General features: G+C 38.0%; 1 protein-coding gene across 4 annotated transcripts in view; it reads right to left on the reverse strand.

Moving 5' to 3' along the window:
- Positions 1-820: 820 nt before the first annotated feature.
- Positions 821-20599, reverse strand: part of LOC128692322 (uncharacterized) — a 28646-nt gene continuing 8867 nt past the window's right edge. For 2 of the 4 annotated variants that reach the window (XM_053781417.2, XM_053781416.2), the window contains exons 2-4: positions 13771-14257; positions 11743-11842; positions 821-5199 (exon numbers count right to left, since the gene is read on the reverse strand). In XM_053781417.2, coding sequence (XP_053637392.1) covers positions 4066-5199; positions 11743-11842; positions 13771-14257 — 1721 coding nt within the window. In that variant the 3' untranslated portion in view covers positions 821-4065. Of the gene's footprint in view, positions 5200-11742; positions 11843-13758; positions 14258-20599 lie in introns of all 4 variants that reach the window. The other 2 variants (XM_053781415.2, XM_053781414.2) reach the window with 1 other exon arrangement.

Genomic DNA, 20599 nt, shown 5'->3' on the forward strand with positions numbered 1-20599 from the left:
GTCTTGAACACTATGTGCATAATTGTCCACTTATTGAGGAATACAGAGATAGACAATATAATAACCTATGTGACATGTTAAGATATCTTATTAATGAAAATAAGATACCAAATATACTAAGCAAATTTCCTAAATTTGCTTGTAACAGATAATTGAACTATATTATTATTATTATAATCAAAAAGAAGCGCTAAGCCACAAGGGCTATACAGCAATTGAACTATAGATATGTAGATATAAATCCATATCTATTCCTGTTAACCCTTTGGGGCCTAGTTCCTAGGCCTTGTGTGTATCCATATGCTCTTGCGCTACCGTCCACAGGATGGATATGGAGTGCACAATAAACTAGCCACTTCGGTGGCAAGATCTAAAATCTTAAAGCCTGGGCTATTTAAGATGTTCATGGGACAATTAGAGGTCATTGTAACAGCATCAAGACCAAAAGATTGTTTTCCTTCTAGTTTAGTTTGATTTACATTAATAAATAAGGTTTTGGAAGAAAATTAGGTCTGACAGATCGATGAAGGTTAGTAGTGTGTGGCCCTCCCATCTTTATCACAAAGTAAACACATGGAGTTAGCTCAGTTATTTCCATAACTGTGGTTCTACAGGGTATCTTATGAAAGCTGTAATCTTCTTTCCTCTGTGTAAAGATGACTGCTCACAGTGAAAATTACAGTGCTGATTATGAGAAATAGTTATATTTAGAAGTATTAATGAGTGGTCACCCCACAAAATTGGCAAAATTCCAAACATAAGAACAGAGTTCTTGTTCAGAAGCACCAAGTACAATTGAGTATGTAAACAAAACCCCACATTCTGGTAAGAAGTGGCTTTATTTAGATATGTTTATGCATTAAAAACAACAATAAAATGTGTTTGTGGAGTAACATTGTTATTCAGTAATTTCTGTAAATTTGCATTAAGTCAGTGTAAAATGTTTGTACGAATGAGATGCTTAAACTTCGTCATTTCTGTGCGATTAACAATTACAGAGGGTCACCAATGAGCATTGTTCACTGCAGTGTCACACAAAATGAAGTAAACTGCCAATTATCGCTACTCAGAACATTATTTATTTTTTAACTTGATGGCTGTCTCCTGCGAAGGCAGGGTGGCCCAAAGATAACTCATTCACTTGAGTACCATCTTTCCCGAAGTGTGGTGACATCACAATATTACCATCCAAATGTAACATTCCCATTCCTTCAGAGTGCAGGTAGTGCCCTTTCCATCCCCAGGACTCAAGTCCATTATTATTATTATAATAAAAAAAGAAGCGCTAAACCACAAGGGCCATACAGCACTGCGACTAAAGTCTAGCAAACTGATTTTCCTGAATCCCTTCATAAAAGTTATCTTACTCACACTCCAAAAGCATGTCCATTAAAAACCACTTGTCTCTATTCATGTTTATCTAATGCTTACACAAGCTTGATGGATGCTCAAGCAACTGAAATGCAAAGCCTTTTTTTTACCCCCCCCCCTCCACCTGATTTATATACCCTCATTATCAACTTATCCCTCTCTGTATCCTCTGCATGCCTAAGCCACCTCAGCAACCCCTCTTACCCTCTGATTTATACCCTTGGTGACCCTACTTTGCCTTTTAAGTTTCTATGCTCTGAATTCTCTGCATGATATTCACACCACACATTGCTCTTATCTATTATGTTATTATATTCACATTATAGCACTAAACCCATAGGGGCCATAGAGTGCCTGGAGGAATGGGAGGCACTGAGGTTCGATCCAAGGGAAGGGCAGATACAATTACTGTACTTGGATCAAAAGCTGCTCACCAGCCTCAAGGAATGTCCCAGGAGGGATATTATGCTTTGTATTTTGTGGAGTTTTACTTAAAATTTAAGTGCTACCCTGGGTTTCTTTACAGTCATCTTGAAGTACAGGAGCATGTGCAGGACATTTGGGAGTTATCTTTATTTAGAAATTATTTGTGGACCTCTGCAAGGCAGACAGAATAATTTCATCTTTAATTACCTCTTTATGATTTTGTATTAAAAAATTTAAAATGTATTTGGACAGGAGCCAAGTGTCTTTATTTAACAATATTTGTTTATGAGTTCGCATTAAGTAACTGTAAAATGTGTTGTATGAGTTTGTGAATTACTCACAACCTCACATAATTACTCACTGCATCAGGTGTTACAGGCAACCAGAATTGGATAAGCAATGTTTCAATACCTAAAAAAAGTATTTGCTTCAGGTAAACTGAGAATATACATGTATTTTTAACCACAGTATTCACCATTTGATTTCTTTCTACACCATAAACTCACTCATTTACTCAAACAAGTTAACCCAAAATATTTAATTTATCAAAGTATTGCACTTTACATTTAAGACCTGAGAAATTTAGTTAATCGAGTATGGAAAAACATTCATTTCCTATTTCAAAGCGTGCTTCCTGTCTTGCTGTAATGGATAATTGAAAATAATACATATGACAACAATTTGTTTATGTTGTTTGATAATTTAACCATATGGAAAATGATCTCCATAATGATATATAATATAAAATTTAAATATTTGGAATCTTTGATAGTCAAGGTCAACTGAACATTTATAACTAAAACTCGTCATATAAAAATTTATAAAAAAAACTTGTGAAACAGACTATGGTTGCATCTATAAAACTAGAAGACATTTTGTATTGCAATATGCTACAAAGATCTGCTTGGCCATGGCATGCTCACTGAAACAAAGTATACATCAATATTAATGCCCATTTAAGCAACCATACCCTTTCAATGACATGTATAAAATTAAGGGTTAAACACAAAGAAAGAGACACTGCATAATGTAACTCATAAACCACTGTACATCCCTAAGTCAAATCTTTGATACTGAAAATATTTAAACATTGAGTTTTATTACAATGCCACTATTACTACTGCTTTATGTTGTGACCATTATTCATATACAAAATACAGAGTGAGCATGCAGTCTGTTACTTTCTCTGTGTTCAAACCTATGCACCGGGCACATAAGTGAACAATTTCCTTTTAATACAAACATTTTTCTCATGTGAAAAATGTGATTTGTAAAAGATTTGGCAGATACATTGTATATTTTGTTGTTACTGTCATGTAAGAAAGACTGTAAATCTACATACACTATATTTTTATTACATTTTATGCACGACTTAATTATTTTTTAACAAAATTTTAAATCTCAACAAAGTCTACCATGGTGGAAAAAATCTTAAAATCTAAATAACTAGACACAGCACCCCTAACTAATGACTCATTTAATGCTTAGATGTTAATCTATGCTTGATATTACATATTTCAATATGCTGTTTCCAAATGATGCTGATTCCTAGGAACTTCTGCTCTTAATTTAAATGCAGCCTAACAGAATACACAAATTAAATTAATGCTAGTGCTAGGTGACAATATCTTTTAAAAATATATACAATACACAAATAAATATTAAATAAAACAAAAGTTGTCCGTTAAACAATAACAATATGATTTAAAATATTTTTCATATAACATCAGATCAATCTCCCTAAATCATTGACCTAGTTAACCAGGAACATTGTTACATTTTAAAATTGACACATCACGGTTATTTTATTGTCCAGACTGATCTTGCTGATGTATTCACTTAGCATTAATTTCAGTTCCAAGTAGAGACATACAGAGTAACTAAGACACTAGTAATTCTCATCCGTTTATGGGTAGTATTCATAAATTTTGGGTCAAAAAGTTTCCATGATAAAATTTCTCCATAAATTTCCAGGTTAATTGCATAGTTCTAACTTTACAGTAACATTATCTGAGTGAGATGGCATATTGCTGGTAAGTACGAAGACAAAGACAATATTCAGAACAGGCTTTAATTGGGACAATGTTTTACTGTGTAGAGCTTGATAAGCTACACAGAACAAAACACTATCCTAATAATAACTTGTTTTGCAACTTGTGCCCTTGTCTTCAAACATAATCTGGAATTAGAATTTTCTGAAATAAAGAATTTTCATTACAACAAACTTGCATGACTGAGGCTTTAAGTTTTAAAATCATTGTTAAAAAGTCATTGATTTGGCCGTGAAGGATGCTGTCCTTGATTTTGTGGGTGGTATTGTCTTGGATCAGGTGGAGGCATCATATAAGATGCTGCTGGAAAAATTGAGTGAGGGTATGGAATTAAGTTAGCCATAGCCATCTGTGGGGTTGGCATCATGTTAGGAGAAATTGGAGGAGGTTGTGAATGTGATGGGGTTGAAGAATTTTCATTTTGTTGGTCTGTATTTGAATGTGGCAGAGAATGAGGCGACTTATGAGCTGAACTATTATTAGACGCACTTTGGGGAGGGAACGGGCGGTGATCGTGCCGAACTTGCTCCCCATTACCCTGATACCCACCTTGTTCTGAGTTACTGCTTACATTTTCTCTATGGTCATGTCCTTGGGATCTATCCTGACTTATTGCATCTTGTCCCATCCCTCTCTCCTGACCTATTCTGCTTTGTTCCATTCCTTCTTGTCCCAGTACTCTATCTGGCCCTAATTCTCTATCCTGAGGTACCCTTTCTTGCCCTAATCTCCTGTCAGGCGCTTCCACATGCTCTCGTGCATGAACTGGATTTTCTAATTTTACATCATCATTTTGTTCTTCTTTGATTAACCTCTTAGCTTGCTGAAGAACGGCTCTAGGATCAGTCACATCCTTATGGCACTGCATGTGAGAAATCAGGGATGCCATCTCTCTAAAATGTTTTCTACACGATGGGTGCGGACAGGCATATGGTTTCTCACCCAAATGTGTTCTGAAATGTTGATCAAGGATTGCTTTCTGTCGAAACTGTTTTCCACACTCCATACAAACATACGGTTTCTCTCCAGTATGAATCCTCAGATGCTGGTTCAGTATTGTTCTCTGTCTAAATGATTTGTCACAAAATGCACAGTCATAAGGTTTGTCTCCTGTGTGAATTCGAATGTGTTGCTGCAAGTGAGTTGGTTGCCGGAAAAGTTTGCCACAATCTGGACAAACATAAGGCCGATCAGTGCTGTGTGTTCTTTCGTGTTGCATTAGACCTCCTTTAAGTTTGAACCCCTTGCCACAAATATTACACTTAAATGGTTTATTTTCTTCATCATCTTGATCATCTGCAGACCCTGAATGCATTGGTGGATGAGTAACAGGAATCATTGTTGGCAATCCCTGAAAAATTTTTATTAGCTTTGAACAGTCATGTGTGCACAAAGGATAATACATTATTTCAAAGGATGCAATAAAAATGTATATTAACATCATTCAAGGATGGATGGATCTTTATGTGATGCATGCATACAAACACATGTAACACAAACACACACACACACTCATTCTTTCACTCAATCTCATGCTCTCTCTCACTCTCTCAGTGGCCACTTTAACAGGTATACTTACTCGTTAATGAAAATATCTAATCAGCCAATCATGTGGTAGCACCTCAATGCCTAAAAGTATGCAGACATGGTCAACAGGTTCAGACGATGTTCAGACCAAACATCAGAATGGGGAAGAAATGTGATTTTGGCCGTGGAATGACTGATGGTGACAGACAGGGTGGTTTGATTATCTCAGAAACTGCCAATCTGGGATTTTCATGCACAAGTCTATAGAGTTTAGAGAGAATGGTGTGAAAAAACAAAACATCCAGCGGGTGGCAGTTCTGGGGGCAAAATTGCCTTGTTAATGAGAGATCAGAAGAGAATGGCCAATCTGGTCCAAGCTAACAGGAAGGTAACAGTAATTCTAATAACCATGCTTTACAACAGTGATATGTAGAAAAGCATCTCTGAATGCACAGCATGTCAAACCTTGAAGTGCATAGGCTACACTAGCAGAAGACCATGCTGGCTTTGACTTCTGCCAGCTAAGAACAAGAAACTGAGGCTACAGTGGGGCACAGGCTCAACAAAGCCGGACAGATGAAGATTGAAGGAACATTACCTGGTATGACGAATCATGATTTCTTCTGTGACATGTAGATGGTAGGGTCAGAATTTAGTGTAAGCAACATGAATCCATGGATTCATCCAGCCTCATATCAATGGTTCAGGCTGGAGGTGGTGGTGTAATGGTGTGAGGAATGTTTTTCTGGCACAGATTAGGCCCTCTAATACCAACAAAGCATCATTTAAATGCCACAGCTTACCTGATTCAGGCTGTTCTGACAACAAAGAGTAGTTTTACTTAATACTAGAAGGGAGTATCTAATAAAGTGGCCACTAAGTGTATACATGCATACACACTCACACTATATATTTGTGTATGTATGAATATATTTTTTTATTTATTTTTTATTAACACATCGGCTGTTTCCCACCAAGCAGGGTGACCTGAAAAAAAAGAATCATCATCATTCACTCCATCACTGTCTTGCCAGAGGTGTGCCTATACTACGGTTAAAAAACTGCAACACTAACACCCCTCCTTCAGAGTGCAGGCATTGTACTTCCCACATCCAGGCCTCAAGTCAGGTCTCCCTCAATCCTTTCATAAATGTTACCTTGCTCACACTCCAACAGCACATCAAGTCCTAAAAAACATTTGTCTCCATTCACCCTTATCTAACATGCTCATGCATGATGGAAGACCAAGCCCCTTGCACACAAAACTTCCTTTACCCCCTTCCTCCAACCTTTTCCAGGCCAGCCCCTACCCCACCCTCTTTCCACTACAGATTTATATATACTCTCCAAGTCATTCTGCTTCATTCCACCCTCTCTAAATGTCCGAACCACCTCAACAACCCCTCCTCAGCCCTCTGGATAATACTTTTAGTAACCCTGCACCTCCTCCTAATTTTCAAACTACGGATTCTCTGCATAATATTCACACTACACACTGCCCTCAGCCACGACATCTCCACTGCTTCTTCTCCTTGCTGCAACATTCACCACCCATGCTTCACACCCATATAAGAGCATTGGTAAAACTATACTCTCATACATTCCCCCTCTTTGCTTCCATGGATAATGTTCTTTGTCTCCACAGACTCCTCAGTGCACCACTCACCTTTTTCCTCTCATCAATTCTAAGATTCACCTCGTCTTTCATAGAACCATCTGCTAACAAGTCCACTCCCAAATACCTGAATACATTCACTTCCTCCATACTCCCTTCATCCAGTCTGATATCCAATCTTTCACTATCTAATCTTTTTGTTATCCTCATCACCTTGCTCTTTCCTATGTTTACTTTTAATTTTCTTCTCCTCCATACTCTTGCAAACTCGCTCACCAACCTCTGCAACTTCTCTTCAGAATCTCCCAAGAACACAGTGTCATCAGCAAAAAGCAACTGTGACAACTCCCACTCTGTGTTAAATTCTCTCTTTTTAATCCTACACCTCTTGCCAACACCCGAGCATTCACTTCCCTTACAACTCCATCTATAAATATATTGAACAACCACAGTGGCATCACACATCCCTGTTTAACCCTTTGGCTGTTTTGGTCGTATATGTATGCCTTATGCGCCACTGTTTCGGACGTATTTATTCGCGTAAATTCTAGCGGCTTCAAATCAAGCAGGAGAAAGCTGGTAGGCCCACATGTGAGAGAATGGGTCTGTGTGGTCAGTGTGCATCACATAAAAAAAGATCCTGCAGCACACAGTGCATAATGAGAAAAAAACTGACCATTTTTTTTATTAAAAATGTCGAATTTGAGGTGTATTTTCGTATAGTATTTATCGTTGTATTCTCGTTTTCATGGTCTCACGTGATAAAATGGAAAACATATTACAGAAATAGAGATGATTTTGATTAGTTTCATGATGAGAACGACCTTGAAATTGAGCTCAAAGTAGTGGAAATGTTTGATTTATTAAAATGTTCAGGAGTAAGCAAATCACACCACACATCCAATACATGTCAACTGGGGAGTCTAATATTCTTTCACTAGTGCACTGATATTATTTATACCATTTTTACAATAATGCAGTAGTCTGCATAACAGTAAATTTTGTATTTTTTGTTATTATTTTATTTTATTATCACACTGGCCGATTCCCACCAAGGCAGGGTGGCCCGAAAAAGAAAAACTTTCACCATCATTCACTCCATCACTGTCTTGCCAGAAGGGTGCTTTACACTACAGTTTTTAAACTGCAACATTAACACCCCTCCTTCAGAGTGCAGGCACTGTACTTCCCATCTCCAGGACTCAAGTCCGGCCTGCCGGTTTCCCTGAATCCCTTCATAAATGTTACTTTGCTCACACTCCAACAGCACGTCAAGTATTAAAAACCATTTGTCTCCATTCACTCCTATCAAACACGCTCACGCATGCCTGCTGGAAGTCCAAGCCCCTCGCACACAAAACCTCCTTTACCCCCTCCCTCCAACCCTTCCTAGGCCGACCCCTACCCCGCCTTCCTTCCACTACAGACTGATACACTGTTGAAGTCATTCTGTTTCGCTCCATTCTCTCTACATGTCCGAACCACCTCAACAACCCTTCCTCAGCCCTCTGGACAACAGTTTTGGTAATCCCGCACCTCCTCCTAACTTCTAAACTACGAATTCTCTGCATTATATTCACACCACACATTGCCCTCAGACATGACATCTCCACTGCCTCCAGCCTTCTCCTCGCTGCAACATTCATCACCCACGCTTCACACCCATATAAGAGCGTTGGTAAAACTATACTCTCATACATTCCCCTCTTTGCCTCCAAGGACAAAGTTCTTTGTCTCCACAGACTCCTAAGTGCACCACTCACTCTTTTTCCCTCATCAATTCTATGATTCACCTCATCTTTCATAGACCCATCCGCTGACACGTCCACTCCCAAATATCTGAATACGTTCACCTCCTCCATACTCTCTCCCTCCAATCTGATATTCAATCTTTCATCACCTAATGTTTTTGTTATCCTCATAACCTTACTCTTTCCTGTATTCACCTTTAATTTTCTTCTTTTGCACACCCTACCAAATTCATCCACCAATCTCTGCAGCTTCTCTTCAGAATCACCCAAGAACACAGTGTCATCAGCAAAGAGCAGCTGTGACAACTCCCACTTTGTGTGTGATTCTTTATCTTTTAGCTCCACGCCTCTTGCCAAGACCCTCGCATTTACTTCTCTTACAACCCCATCTATAAATATATTAAACAACCACGGTGACATCACACATCCTTGTCTAAGGCCTACTTTTACTGGGAAAAAATTTCCCTCTTTCCTACATACTCTAACTTGAGCCTCACTGTCCTCGTAAAAACTCTTCACTGCTTTCAGTAACCTACCTCCTACACCATACACTTGCAACATCTGCCACATTGCCCCCCTATCCACCCTGTCATACGCCTTTTCCAAATCCATAAATGCCACAAAGACCTCTTTAGCCTTATCTAAATACTGTTCACTTATATGTTTCACTGTAAACACCTGGTCCACACACCCCCTACCTTTCCTAAAGCCTCCTTGTTCATCTGCTATCCTATTCTCCGTCTTACTCTTAATTCTTTCAATTATAACTCTACCATACACTTTACCAGGTACACTCAACAGACTTATCCCCCTATAATTTTTGCACTCTTTTTATTTTTTGTATGAATAAAAAATCAAAATAGAAAGCAATAGTAATATAAGAGGGGCCTAGAGACGTGACTAATGAACAGAGGATATGTTATTTTAGTGCCAAGAATGTCTACATTGTTTATTCTGGACCCTATTTTGAAAATGGCATCTTTTTTAATTTGTGTGAAATTGGCCAAATTGCCAATTTCTGACCACTTTATTGGGTAGTTCAAATAGGTAAATGGGCAGTTTCTTGTACTCAACTGCTGTATAGCCCTTGTGGCTTAGCGCTTCTTTTTTATTATAATAATAATTGTACTCAACTGATAGAAAAAATGGAGTTCTAAAGAAATAGCTATGAGTCTGGTCAACTGGAACAACGTAATTTGCCAAATACAGGGCTCAAAGTTGGCGAAATCGCCGATGCGTATATGTCGCCGAGACCGCTTTGTGGGAGCGTAATACCAGGAGTTTTTGACCAAATTTCGTACTTTTGGTGTCATTACCATCGGGAAAAGATTCTCTATCATTTCATAAGAAAAAATAATTTTTTCCCAAAAATTTTGCAACATAGAATGACAGTTTCAGAAAGGGGCTTGCGACAGTCAAAGGGTTAAGGCCTACTTTTACTAGACAGCAATCTCCCTCTCTCTTACATAGCATAACCTGAGCCTGTCTTCAACACTTGCAATATCTGCCACATTGCTTTGCTGTTTCCCCTATCATATGCCTTTTCTATATACATGAAAGCAACAAAAACTTCCCTATCTTCATCTAAACATTGATTACATACTTAAATGCTTCAATGTAAACACTTCGTTCACACATCCCCAACCCTTTCTAAAGTCTCCTTGTTTATCTGTGATTCTGTTCTCAGTCTTACCCTTGATTCTCTCAATACTAACTGTACCATACACTTTACCTTGTATACTCAGTATTCTTATTTCCCTGTAATTTTTACACTATTGTGTCCCCCTTCCCTTTATACAAAGGAACTATACATGCTCTCTGCCAGTCCCTAGCTACCTTTCCCTCTTTCATACACTTACTGAACTATTCCAAAACTATATCCCCACCTGATTTTAACTTTTCTGTTATGATCCCATCAATCCCTGCTGCTTTACCCCCTTTCATTTTACCCACTGCATCATTCATGCAGCTTCTGAACTCTTCACTCCTAAGAAATGTTATACCTCCCTGGCCAATAAATGAAATCACTGCCTGCCTCTCCATCAATATCTAACAGTTCCTCAGAATATTCCCACCATCTTCACAATACCTCCAACTCCCCATCTACTAACTCCCCTATTCTGTTTTAAACTGTCAAATACATTCATTCCCTAGGTTTTCTCAATATGTATATACACACACCCATGCATGCATACATGCACACACACTTACATACACATTCATACATATTTATACTTGGATTTTAAATGTTGCAGCAAGGAAGAGGTTGGATGCAGTGGAGATGTCATGTTTGAGGGTAATATGTGGTGTGAATATCATGCAAAGAATTTAAAACTTGGAGATCAGGTGTGAGGTTACCAAAAGTATTATTCCAAGGGCAGAGGAGGGACTGTAAAGGTGGTGATTTGGACATTTAGAAGGGATGAAGCAAAATAGGATGACTAGTAGGGCATATAAATTTGGTGTGTGTGTGTGTGGGGGGGGGGGGAGTAAGGGGTCATCTCAGGAAGGGCTGGAGGGAAGGGGTGTGGATTCTGAATGTTAGGGGTTTGAACATCCAACAGGCTTGTATGAGTGTTAGATAGGATAGGAGTGAGTGGAGGCAAGTGATTATGATTTGAAGTGCTGTTGGTTTGAGCAAAGTAACATTTATGATATAATTCATGGAAAGAGGTTAGATGGACTTCAACTTATGGGGTAGAGAAGTATGGTGCCTTTACTCTGAAGTAGAGGTGGGGATGTTGCAGTGTGAACAGTCCTTTTCCTATGGTGAATTTTGAGTTTTTCTACTCCCAGAGCCCAGCCCTGTTCCAGGCTTGTCTGCTGCTTGCCTGGTCAACCAGGCTGTTGCTGCTGGCAGCACACTTCTGGCAAGACTGTGAGTGAATGATGGTGAATTTTTTTTTTTGGGGGGTTACCCTTTCTTGGTGAGATGGCTGATGTTAAATTAAAAAAGAAAACTAACATCCATGAAACTATAAAAAGATTCACAATTTCTTACCGTCGCGTGAGTCCAATTTTTACGTGGTCTTCCTCTGCCTTGGTACGAAAACATAACTGGGCTAGGTAGTTGCTCTGGTGTTGGATACTTTCCTGGCGATCTGGAAATACACCATACTCGAAAAGTAATATCTTAACCCTAATTTTTTTGTATACAGTGGACCCCAGAGTTTCATGATTAATCCGTTCCAGAGTCTGCTGACTGGCGAAATTCACGATTGGCAAATCTATTTTCCCCATAAGAAATAATGGAAACCCAATTAATCCGTTTCAGACAGCAAAAAGTATTAACAAAAAATATTTTTTTTAAAGATTAAATATAGATTTACATACAGAAAACAATGACAAATAAATATAAAGCACTAATAAAATGGATAAATGAACATTTAACATCACACTTAGCCCTACAGCTTATTTATCTATCACAATTCATCTAATATGACATTATAAACAATATTAATCGATAGAAACATGATATATACTCTAGAATGAATAAAATACGTCATAATGTATGAGAGGAGTAAATGGTGTAAGTGTTGTTGTTGGGTTTAAGGGCAGCCACTGAGAGAAGCCGTGTTGGTGGCGGTAGAGGCTTTGGCCACCACCACCATCACACTTAAACAATGTATGTAATTTATAAATAAGAAATATTTACATTTTAATTTATAAATAAGTAAGTTTATTCAGGTATACACAAATACAGTTGCATACATAGATTATCATACATAGCAGCATATGTGTAAAGTACCCAGGATAACCCAAAAAATTCAAGAGTGACATATTTCCATTTGTGTCCTCTTATATTTACACTTATACACCTACCATCCGACTTACGACCTGCTCGACTTATGACCACTCGACTTATGACCGTGTTTTTTATGCCAAATTTCTGGGAAATAAACAACTATTTGTGTTGTAAACAGTGTTTATCCTAAACCTTACAGTATAAAATACAGTACTAACAACATAAAAAGTAAAGTAAAACATGAAATACCAAAATAAAACAATAAAATAAAGTCATTACAAAAATGTTTTGTTGATATTCAGTAGTAAAGTTCGACTTACGACCAGTTTCTCGGAACCGAACTCGGTCGTAAGTCGGATGGTAGGTGTATTTACTTTTATACTTACACTTTTATATTTACACTTACCTTGGAGATGTTAGTTTAATTAGTTAGTTTGATGAAGGAGATGTTGGCAGAGGTTTATTGTGGTGGAAGATAGCAGGGCAGTGGATGTTCAGCGGTCCTATACATATCCAACAACATTGGAGAGTTACTCTCATGTTCTTTTTCTATCGCTTACTCGCTTAACTTACTTGCTACACTATTAATTCTACACTTTATCGCTGGCTGGAGCAATAGCCTTTATCGATACCTGCTGCTTTAGTATCATACATATTGCACAATCACTGCAGAAGGCACACTCTCCCCTCTCTCTCCCTCCTCAACTTTAGTACTTTGCTATGAGTTTTTTCTTGAATCCTATCGTGTTTCTCACCTTCTTTACCAAAGGGCTGGCACTAGGAGCTTTCTTTGGGCCCATGGTTGCTTATTTAGCAGTTGTAAGCACAAAAACAATGAATTGTATTATGAAATGTGTTGTATGAACCCGAGGGGTGATGGTCACATGCTGGTAAACAATGGCACACTGAGTGTGAATAGTGAAAGAGACTGGCTTTGTGTGCGCGTTGACAGGCAGACGCGTACCAGAAGGTCACCGAATCACAAGTCCAATCACGAACTACGAAGCTAAATTTTGCCGAAAAAACTTGCCGAAAGTCGGATTTCACAAAAGTCACGACCGCCGAATGGCGGGGGTCCACTGTATTTTGTTTTACTGCTCAACATATTGTATTATGTCTATGAATGTCAAATATTACAATATTTAAAATGTCTATTCATGATGGCTCTATTATCATAAAAGTCTAGTAAATAGTTGAGCTACAGTAATATGGTAGTATTAGATTTATAAACATATATCAATAATCTGATCTGTATACAAAACAAAGCCATACCTTCTAACATACTTTCTAGGTGATTTGAGGTCCAGAGAGCTGGGGCCCGCTAGAGCAAGTAACATTTCAGAAGGTGGATGATCACTCATAGTATTTTCAGTTTTAAGATTTTCTATTAAGTCAGGGCGTTTCAATGGAGGTGTATTTGGCCTCTGAAAGCCCTGGGGCTCGTAATGATCACCAATAGAAAGTGATGATGCAGATGGTGGAACAGAAGGCGGTGCTGATGTCGGAGATGATGCAGAACCACTGGAGGGGACTGTAGACGACTTGGGTGCATTGTTGGATTGCGTCACAGAAACACATGCAGGAGCAACACTTTTTACAACTGGAGAGAGATTCTGATAAACTGATCCAGAGCTGTTTGGCTGAGTTGTACTATGTGAAGTCTGTGGAGAATGTGGAGAGTTGGCATGTGGAGAGAGCATGTGAGGAGGATAGTGACCCCCTCCTGAAGTTGGTGCCCAAGGAGGCAGGTAGCTCATGTTTGCACCAGGGCCTGAAAAAAAAAATATATATATATATATATATAAAACACAGAAACAAGTGGTTTTAATGGCTTGACATGTTTGAGTATGAACACAGTAACATTTGTGAAGGAATTCAGTGAAACTGGTTTGCCTGGCCTAGTGCTGGACTGTGGTAGAAGGCATATTCTTGAAATCTATCCAAGGTTACTGGGCTTTAGTTTTGGAGGCGGGAAGTACACTACTTGCACTCTGAAGGAAGCGTGAGAATGTTGCAGTTCAGAAGGTCATCTGAACTGTCATGTCAGCACAATTCTGGCAAGAGGGACTGAATGGTTGAAGATTGAAATTTCCTTTTTTCATCCATTACCCATCCTACCTTGATGGTTTGCAGTATACCACCTGTTGGTTACAGTACCTATTGAAGATTTCAGGGGTCATTGCCACTGTTGCCCAGTCCCTGACTAGGACTCCTGGTTGGTGGCCAAACAGTCAGGCTGTTGGTGGCTAATGTAGCCACTACAGCCTGGCTAATTAAGAAGGTTTGCTTAACTGGGTGATGGTTGGTACACAAAGCACACATGATAACATATTGGGTTCAGGATCTATATCAGTATGCATACAGGAAGCTAGAATTTTTCATAAGGCTGAGAACAGAAAAGCTGCTATTGAAAGGTTCAATATAATACTTAGGTTAGGCTAATGATACACTAATATACCTGGTACTAAAATTTTTTATAGTACATGAAATGAAAATGTTTATTTCCTATAAATACAGTATACAAATGTTATAGTAGGTGAAATTTTATGAAGAGCATTTTGAGCAGCTTTAAAACTACAAGACAATGTTTAACTGCATCGATCATTAGACTGCTACATTAACCCTTTCAGGGTCAGTCCCATATATGTATGACTTGATAGCCAGTGTTGGTCCCATATTTATATGCCAAAATTCTAGCACCTTCAAATCTGGTGGAAGAAAGCTGGCAGGCCTACATATGAAAGAATGGGTCTGCATGATCAGTGTGTGCAGTATAAAAAAAAAATCCTGCAGCACGAAGTGCATGAGAAAAAAAAATCTGACCACGTTTTTGGTTTAAAACAGCGACTTTGCAGTGTATTTCACATGGTATTTATGGTTGTATTCTTGTTTTCTTGGTCTCATTTGACAGAATGGAAGATATATTACAGAAATAGAGATGATTTTGATTGGTTTCACTATGAAAAGTACACCTGCCATCCGACTTTCAACCTGCTCGACATACGACGATTCGACTTACGACCGTGTTTTTTTAATGCCAAATTTCTGGGAAATAAACAAGTGTTTGTGTTGTACACAGTGTTTATCCTAAACCTTACAGTATAATAAAATACAGTACTAACAGCATAAAAAGTAAAGTAAAACATGAAATACCAAAATAAAACAATAAAATAAAGTCATTACAAATATGTTATGTTGATATTCAGTAGTAAAGTTCGACTTACGTCCATTTCGACTTACGACCGGTTTCTCGGAACCGAACTCGGTCGTAAGTCGGGTGGTAGGTGTACCTCGAAATTGAGCTCAAAGTAGCGGAAATGTTCGATTTTTGCCGATGTTCGAGAGTACAGTAAACAAATCACACCACACATCCAACACACCTCAACTGTTGAGTCTAATATTCTTTCATAAGTGCAATGATATTATTTAAATCATTTTTACAATAATGCAGTAGTTTGTATTAACAGTAAATCTTCTATTTTTTGTGAGAATAAAAATTCAAAATGGAAGACGTGACTAATGAACTGAGAAAATGTTATTTTAGTGCCAGGAATGTCTGTCTTGTTTATTCTGGACCCTATTTTGAAATTGGCACCTTCTGAAATTTGGTTGAAATTGGCTAAATTGCCAATTTCTGACCACTTTATTGGGTAGTTGAAATCAGTAAATGGGCAGTTTCTTGTACTCAATCGATAGAACAAATGGAGTTCTTGCAAAATAGCTACGATTTTAGTCGACTGGAACAATAGAACTGGCCAAAAATAAGGCCCAAATTGGGTGAAATCACCGATGTGTAAATATCGCCAATATCACTAACTTTGTGAGAGTGTAATTTTGTAAGTTTTCCATCAAATTTCGTACTTTTGGTGTCATTACCATCAGGAAAAGATTATAATTTCATAAGAAATCTTTTTTTTTTTTTTGAAAACTTTTTGACCCTGGGAGTGAGTTATGGATAGGGGGTCTCGACCCTCAAAGGGTTAAATAGATTTTTCAGTAAAAGATAACAATGAACTGAGTGAAATCTTGGTTATAACATATATAGAAATACAGTATAGTAGTGACATTTGTCAAGTATAGATGCTTATTTGATCTGGTTGCTACAGTGGTACCATGACTTACAAGTGCCCCAACATATGAGTTTCCTGAGTTATGAGCCGTCGCTCGGTTGATTTTTTGCTCTGAGTTACGAGTGACCTTCAGATATGCCACCACTAGTGCATGTGTTTACCTCACTGTGGAAGCAGCATCTCTCTTGTGTTGTGCTTGCATTTTGTGCAGTTATTTTACCCAATCCTAACTAGTCATAAGTTTGCCTGTGATACTCCAATATAGAAACTATGTATTGTACCAAAACAAAAGCATTCACATTGCTAAATTCACAAACTATAATGTAGTCACTTAGCCTTAATACCAACTTACTCCATAATCTGTAATAATTTAGAGTTAAGAATTAATCTAAGTCTGCCCAAAATGCCTAGCCATGCTAGGTGTCATAGTGGCCCCCTCTGTAATTAGTATTTTATAACAGGTAAACCACACAATATCCAAAATATGTAAACCCCACATTGTAATCTTTATAGAGAATAAACTTGATTGATTGATTGAAATTTCTTTTTTCTAACCATGGGTCCGAAGAAAGTAAATGCAAAGGACAGTGCTGAGAAGAAGAGGATGATGTCCATTGAATTAAAGCATGAAATCATAGAAAAATACGAGCGAGGTGTGTGGGTAGTGGAGTTGGCAAGGCAGTACCAGCATAGTACTACTTCTATGATGAAAGTGAGGAAAGCGTGGAGAAAAAGGAAAAAATCAGTGAAAAGTGAAGTGGAAAAAATAAAAAAACAAATTGTAGCAATTAAGTTCAGCAATAAAATGTAGCATTAAGAGTGTAGCAAGTAAGTTAACCAATTAAGTGATAGAAAAAGCATGAAATGAAACTAACTCTTCCAATCTCCTCTGCCCATCTGTGTTGTTGGGGGTTTATAGGGCCACTGGCAGCATAAGCCTTTCTGTCTATCTTTTCCACCCTCCACCTCTGCCAGCATCTGTTCTCCAATGTAAATACGTACACTTTATAAAAAGAGTTTATTTCTTTACATTCTCTATTATGTTTTATTATGTTTTTATACAATACATGCATTTCTTATTTATAAATATAGTGGTACGTCAAGTTTTGAACAGCTCCCAACTTGAACAATTATGTAAGTGTATTTTTGCAAGTCCTTTTTTAAGTGTATTTTTGGGGGGTCTGAAACAGACTAATCTAATTTACATTATTCCTTTCAGGAACAAATTCGTTTGGTATCGGCACTCGAACAGCCTTCTGGAACGAATTATGGCGAAAATTCGAGGTACCACTGTATTTAGATATTCGGGAGCAGACATGTCAGCAGATGGGTCTATGAAAGATGAAGTGAACCACAGAAGAATTTACACTGAATTAAGATGCTTTTAAAAAACAGTTTTGAAGCAGATGGCAGATAGGAATATTTTGGTAGGGAGTTTCTGATTTTAGGGTTCTTTATTTGCATGAAGCTCCTAAATAGGTTGAGTTGAGCATGTGATATATCAAAGAGATACTTGTTTCTAGTACTGTGACTACACATTTAACATTCTGATTCATCAACATTTAGAAGCACTTTATTACAATGTTGCAAAGCCACCTACTCTAACGACTGGCTTTTTAATAAAGAAGCCCTGTATTTTCCTGGGCCTCTTACGTAGTTATAGGTCACTTTTCAAGCATTCATGGAATACAGACAACTTTATTTGGATTAACCAAGGAGGGCTAATAAACCAAAGGAGCCAAAGAAAACTGTCAGGGTCCTTCCCTAGGATGTGACTTGCAATAACTGACTAGCTCCTAGAGCTAACCATATACATGTATGGTGTGGGAATACTGAAGAACTGTAAATGGCAGATAGACAAAAGCAGCAATTGCAAACTATTTAGATAACATTTTCCCTGAACATAATTCTAATGAAAAAGCATGCTATGCAGACAAAATGCTGTCTGGTTATTTCCAGTTGCTGCTTGTGTCTATCATTTTTTTACGTATTCGTGTAGAATAATATATGTATAAATTAAAACATTAATAAATACTGTAGTGGTTAGAGTACTGTTTTTTTTAATTTTAGGACTAGCATGCCATGGGTCTGAATCCTGTCTATTTCCCGAGTTGATTACAATTGTGTTACTGGTAGTCTGCAGAGCATTATTCTACAATGCCTTTCTAACCCACTGGCATGAACTACGTGAGGGTTATTTGTGTATCATTCCAGTCACGGTATTGTGCCTTTTTTTGTTATTTATGAACTACTTCTACTAATACCTGTGGTGCTGTCTCCAGCCTGCTTCTCCTCAAATGTTATTAATCTCAAATGTCAATCACTCCATTGTGTCCATCTAAGGTTAATAGACAAAATTGCAATTCTTCTCTACAAAACTTATTAAAGCCATATAGCACAACCTAATAGAATATTCAATTCTCTTGTATTCATTGTAACTCGCCTGATGATCATACGTACTGTTATTGCCTTATTAATCTTAAGTTAGTTTTAAGTTTGCCTGAAATGCCTTGCATACAAAGGGCCTTTTGGCATGTATACCCAACTATTACATTTCTTTGTACAAGCATGTATCATGCTGAAATAAAATATTATTATTATTATTATGAACTGTCTCCAATATATACGTCTCCACACTTGGGCAACTACAGTGGAACCTCAGTTTTCGTCATTAATTCGTTCCAGAAAGTCTGACAAAAACTGAAGCAATATGTATTTCCCATAAAAAATAATGTAAATTCAATTAATCTGTTCAAGACACCCAAAAGTATTAACAAAAAATACATTTTATGGAGAATAACTATAGTTTTACAAACAGAAAACAATGAGAAATAAATATGAAGGACTAATGGAATGGATAAATGAACATTTAACATCACTTTTGCCTTTCTTGAAGACTCTTGTTGGCGTATGGAAGACAGCAAGGAGGGGAGAGGGAGGAGAGGTTATCTCTACCACCATCACTACCACCCTCTACCACCATCACTACCAACCTCTACCACAATCACTACCACCCTCTACCACAATCACTACCACCCTCTACCACAATCACTACCACCCTCTACTACAATCACTACCACCCTCTACCACAATCACTACCACCCTCTACCACAATCACTACCACCCTCTACCACAATCACCCTCTACAAAGGTAGAGGGTGGTAGTTATATTTTTCCACAAAACGTTGCAACTTATTCCACTTTCGTACTTTGCAACGAGTTCTTTCTTGAATTCTATCATGTTTCTCGCCTTCTTTATCAAAGGGCTGGCACTCAGAACTTTTTTTGGGCTCGTGGTGGCTTATTTAGTAGTCACACTCAATAAAGAAGCACAAAAAAAAATGGATTATTATGAAATGTTTCGGATGAACGCACAGGGTAATGCTCACTCGGCGAGAAACAAAGCCAGACTCAGAATGCGTGGGATGCTTCGTGTGGGCGCAGGCACGCAGACACGTTCGGTACAGCAGACCACTGTCAACTCAACGAAAACCGAGGTGAATGAAAACTGGAACAAAATTTTGACGGAAAAAGTCGTCGAAAACCGAATTTGACGAAAACCAGGGCAAACGAACATGAGGTTCCATTGTACGTACTTCAGCTTCATCAAGGCTGAGGGACTGAACACCTATAAAGGCTGAGGCACTGATCGCTTTAAATTACTAACTACTGCTTCATGTCTTCCATTGTCTCTCATAATTATTCTCTGTATTTAACTGATGAAGCCATTGGTTGGTGAAACATCTCAATAAAGTTGGTGAAGTGTTGAACGTGTGTTTTCATCTACTTGTCAGTTTTGTATACTAGCACGTACATACATTATAGTACAGTATATATTATACTGGACAAACAAATACACAGACACAGAAACACCCTGGCAGCTCAGACATTGAGGACATCAAGTATGAGAGTCCCCTAGGAGCTAGCGACCACGTGGTTCTGTGCTTTGAATACATAGTAGAACTGCAAGTGGAGAGAATAACAGGAGTTGAATGGGAAAAGCCTGACTATAAAAGAGGGGACTACATAGGGTTGAAGAACTT

This window comes from Cherax quadricarinatus, chromosome 53, assembly GCF_038502225.1.
Source record: "Cherax quadricarinatus isolate ZL_2023a chromosome 53, ASM3850222v1, whole genome shotgun sequence".
Lineage (NCBI taxonomy): Eukaryota > Metazoa > Arthropoda > Malacostraca > Decapoda > Parastacidae > Cherax > Cherax quadricarinatus.